Consider the following 4,896-nt stretch of genomic DNA (forward strand, 5'->3'; position numbering starts at 1 on the left):
AAGAATGACCAGATTTTTTTTTTACCTGATTTTTGTTTCTAAGAAAAATGAGAGCCACATATGAGGATATTTGTTTAAAATTTCGATAGAACAATAGTAGTATAACATCCTTGTAAGTGGATATCAGGCCCTTGTAGAGCAAAATTCAGTATTTTGGTCTAAATAACCCAAAATGTGATGTCCACATATATGGACGCAGGTCCTAGGAGGTTAATATAGTTGAATCAGTTCTCTGATGACAAGATTGTGATACCAAAGATGTCCTCTGCATGTTTTTTAGACCAGTAGGACACGTTCAGAATAGAGAACTGAACCTTGTGCGAAATTAGTGGAATGTCCTTTAAAGAGTCCCCTTCATGGGGCCAGGAATAGATCATAATTTGAGGTCCACACTGATACTATCCAATAGAGAAAAGGCCACCATGAAAGAGAGATAGGACTACAAAAATTATAAGAATCAAACTGGACCCAGAACCATTTGTCTTTCTACAAATATAGGACCTTAAGCAGAACTTGATAAGTTTCCTGTGGAACTTATGGGGCCAGAATTTGTTGATGGACCCAACACTGCATGCTAGTTTTTCTAGACATTAATTCTAGATTCTGTGACAGAACTGTCCTCCTATGCTTCAGAAATGACACAAGACCCCTTTAAGGTAGTAAAACAAACCCACACTCATACATACACACTTCTTTTAGATGAACCACACAAAAATCGATTATATTTCCATCAAAACTTTATTGACCAAACAGAATAAGTCACAATGTGGTTTCACTTCTCACTTGTGGCAAATCCATCACATCAAGCAGACTCATATTTAATGTATTTAGATACATCAGTGTGTAAAATCACATCATGACAAAAGTTCATGTGCAGCAAACAGGTAAGCAGAACACCTGCCACACCTGCAGCGCAGATAGTCGAGAGCTTTACATGCAGCTCTTCAGTTCGTTCATGTGACCTCCATTTGCGTCACTCAAGTCCTGGTATTTCATCTTCACTTCCCCCTCTGCAGCTCCATGACTGAGACTTCCTGCTCAGTCTGGTCCAGCTTCCACAGCCACTACCAGTACCGACGTTTCACGTGCTCCACGAGGACAAAAAGACCTCCCCCATCGGGCTCGGATTTGGCTCGGTCCGGCACAGCACAACAACTCATACCGCGTTACCTCTGCGCAGGTTTGATTGTTTTCACTCTTTTCTCACCGCTCCCCGGCGGTCTGATTCGGTTTGGCTTGGCCCGGTTCCAGTCAACGATCTTGCAGCTCCAGGCAGGGCACCCACTGATTGCTGCATCGACTCTCCTCACAGAAACTGCCGACGTCTTGCAGGGCTTGGCACTGCAGAGGCTGCACTTGAGGGTTCTGCAAAACACGGTGGGGACGGACGGTTAGATTCTCGGAAACATTTTTTTTAAACTTACAAGAGTATAATATCATGAACTTGTATCATTTCTCGAGTAGCTCAAAGCAAGTTTACACTTACATTGACCAGAATGCAGTGCAGATCCCGGGGTTCATTGCTGTTGCTGTCCTCGGTGTCCTCCTTCAGCAGCTGAGCCAGCCGCCTCATGCCTGACACCCGCAGGATGTTGATGTCGTTGTCGCAGCAGAAAGCCTGCAACAGCGTGAAATGGATCTGCAGCGCTATGTCGTCTTCATCCTCCTCATCAGTTGCGAGGATGCACAGTACAACGCTGTCTGGGTCTCTGCATGCGGGACAGAAGGTGAAAGACCCGGTTAATGTCAGCGTCATTACATATTTCTCATATCAAAAGCTTTGGCGTGGTTAATTAAGGTGAGGAAAATCAAACTTATACTTACACATTCATGAGTTTGGCGGACTCGTAGACTCCAACCGTGAGACAATCCTGCTGCTGAGCAGCGACCAGTAGCTCCTCCAGAGCTTGACTCACCGTCTCCATCCTGCAGAGAAGCGGAGGCGGTTAGAAATGTGCGAACGACACGACTAAACTGTGGCAAACAACTCTAAAGTCTACATATAAGCATGCAGATGCAACCTTTAAAGTACAAGCCGGGATTATAAACTCAACTAGAACGCGATCTGTAATGTCAGATCAAATGTGCCAATGCGTAATTGCGCATCACACACAGCCGAAACTTACTTTTTTTCGGTGCTGTTTGATCCAACGACCTCTTCCAAAGTCATGTTGAAGTCAGTAAAATAATCCACAAGATCCAGGATAAGAAGAAATATCCACAGCGCGGGGATACGGCTGTACTATGAAATTCCTGATACAACGTCCAAACACAGTGGTATTCCAGATCGTGTAAAGGTCCTTTCAGAGTCCGTTAACTGAGTAACAAGTCCGATTACTGCGAGACCGCGAGCAGAAAGAAACTGTGCCTCTCTCAGCCGAAACTCTCTGTTATATTACTGCTTCGCGACCGTAGGCGTGGCCACGCCCAGCCTCTCGTTCGTTCATTGGTTTGCCGCTATGAATACATCCCCCGTTCTCTGCGCCTATTTGCTGAGAGCCAGAAGACGCTGGTGATCCCACGTTGGTGGTTTCGGAGAATCCCCCGCTCTCTCCCTCCTTTTCTTCCTACGCTTCTTTCGCCGCTCTGTCCCTCTCTCTCGGTTTGTTTACCGGCAGCTTTTCTTTATGAGTGGAGGAATTTCCAGATCTCTGTCCCCCCCCCCCCCCCCCGCTCCCTCGTCCCCACTGGCCGAATAAAAGAAAGCTTCACCGTGGCAATGCTCTCGCATCGTGTTCGTGCACAAACCCCCCAAATACACCTGCACACCCGCGGCGACACACATGAAATTCAAATATATTTCAAATTATGTTATAAAAGGGAAGCTGGAGCAGCTGACCAGCCCCGTGTGCGAGCACGCGCTGAGCGGACATTGTGTAAGGGCGTTGTGCAAGAGCAAGGTTATAAGAAATGGGAAAAGGCGCTGTCTGATAAGCACGAGGCGAAATTCACGAGAATCTCAGATGACACTGATGTTTCTCTTTTATATCACACATATTTTTTATCTTTTTTTTTCTTGCAAACCATTTGAGGCGCTATTGCAGCTGCAGAGCACGTGTTGTTCTGAAGCTTCAGCTCAGCACCACTACCTCCAACAGGATAAAAAGAATCCTTCGATATAGGATCAGAGCTGTTTATCTGCTGAAGACAGCAGCTTGCAGAACGGAAGTGTGTTACAACAACATTCAAAACTGTTATCATAACCTTCATATTTCACATTCATGAAAGCAGGTTCCATTTTTCTGTCACATGCATTTTTAACATCACACGCAGAGCTGTCACACGCCTGATCGGTGGCCCTGTGTGTGATCAGGTCCACTTCACCGAGCCTGATATGAACTCTCTGCCCATTAAAACCAGGTCTCAGACTCCCTCCAGCGGCTCCATAATGCATCTGCTGTCAGCGGCGAAACCCCCAGAGAAGGCATGTTGGAACAGCACCCTGCAACAACCGTTTGGGTCACGCGCAGAGCAAGAGCGAGTCCCGGTCTTTGGAAAATATTGGGAATTCCTAAAGGGGAGGTTTAGTGAAAAACATTTTTAGGGGGTTTGATGTTTTGTTTTGTTTTTCGGGGACTTCCTGGGTCTGAATTTCCACGAAAATAAAATTGAAAACGAAACTATTTGCAGGCTTCACTTTACTATGTGCAGCAATTTATTAGAAATTTATCAAAATCCGCCTGTAATCTGTGCAAACTCTGTGTGCATAGGTAACAGGGCAGCCGCGGCTAAACAGTTTCAAATCCATTTATTAGGAACATCCACAAATATGTAGGATTGTTTAATAAACAATGAAATGTTGTCTATTGTCGCGTACATTGTAAGCACTTAACTGATTTAGCACTTGTCCACTGAAAGGCGCAGAAAATCTGTTGGCGTTGCCGTATGAACAGATTTTTCTGATGTTACTGCGCCACCTGGTGGAAAGATTCACACTTTACGTGTGTAAATAATTGTGTTATGGTTTTGTTATATTTTATAGTGTTTTCTTACAATTTCCAACAGAAATAGATACTAGTTAAATACATTAAATTGTTATATTTATTGATATATTTAGATATTCATGGAAGAAAACAATATAAAATGAAAGAAAGCAATACAATAAATATTTATACACATAAACAATATGCCCACTACAATTTTTACTAAGCAAACATTGATGTGTTATTTTATGGATAAGATTAGTTTAAAAATGTAAATTTTTCATAGTCTGTGTATTGTTTTATGCAGATTTTACACTCCAGAATTCCCTCAATAAATAAGCAGTAACTAACAAATTATAGAAATATGGGTTTGATATAAAATCTCTTTTTCTGTTTCATTTCTTTCTTAGCGTCAGTTGAGATCTGGTGACCGTGAAGGCCGTAACATATGATTTGTATGAGGGCTCACCAATAACTTTACAACAGGTATGCACTTTAAAGACGATATTTCTCCATGAGACTGAAATATCCATGAAACAGTGGAACAAATAAATGAAGCAAAGCATAACTTTAATGTTAAATAAAGTGCTAAGGGCAAAGTATTTTCATTCTTTCAAGTACATCATCAGTAATTATACAATACTACGATAAGTGCAAAATCTGCTATAAAGCATCCAAAATTCTCACCTTCCTATGATCTAATTACACTGTACTATTCAGGGTACCAGCTTTATTAGAAAGTATCCAAAGGGGCTCTTCAACTGGTGGGGAGGCTTTTACATCCTTGCAGAAGTTCACTGCTCTCCGGGAGTTCACTCTGCAGGTGGGAGAGAGATATAGGAGAGATGGAGAATGAACTTAACCTGGGTGTCTATTGTCTTGTGTAGTCTGGGAGATGAGTGGATGGGGTGGGTGCGGTTTTCTCTGTGGTGGGGTCGGGTGGGCTGCCCCGGATTCTGTGGAGCTGGGCGGT

The 4,896-nt window shown here is 43.3% G+C and overlaps 1 protein-coding gene across 1 annotated transcript; it reads right to left on the reverse strand.

Moving 5' to 3' along the window:
- Nucleotides 1-719: 719 nt before the first annotated feature.
- Nucleotides 720-2,372, reverse strand: LOC147313722 (growth arrest and DNA damage-inducible protein GADD45 beta-like). The gene is made up of 4 exons (XM_086263487.1): nucleotides 2,127-2,372; nucleotides 1,825-1,926; nucleotides 1,487-1,709; nucleotides 720-1,365 (listed from the first exon to the last, which is right to left on the reverse strand). Exons 1-4 carry the CDS (start codon nucleotides 2,168-2,170, stop codon nucleotides 1,252-1,254), a joined length of 483 nt encoding a protein of 160 aa, XP_086119613.1. The 5' UTR covers nucleotides 2,171-2,372; the 3' UTR covers nucleotides 720-1,251.
- Between the last annotated feature and the right edge of the window lie 2,524 nt (nucleotides 2,373-4,896).

The sequence above is a fragment of the Aulonocara sp. 'chitande type north' Nkhata Bay genome, linkage group LG15 (assembly GCF_057382095.1).
Source record: "Aulonocara sp. 'chitande type north' Nkhata Bay isolate Kocher_YH1m ecotype deep benthic linkage group LG15, A_spYH_male_GT1.1, whole genome shotgun sequence".
In the NCBI taxonomy this organism is placed as follows: domain Eukaryota; kingdom Metazoa; phylum Chordata; class Actinopteri; order Cichliformes; family Cichlidae; genus Aulonocara; species Aulonocara sp. 'chitande type north' Nkhata Bay.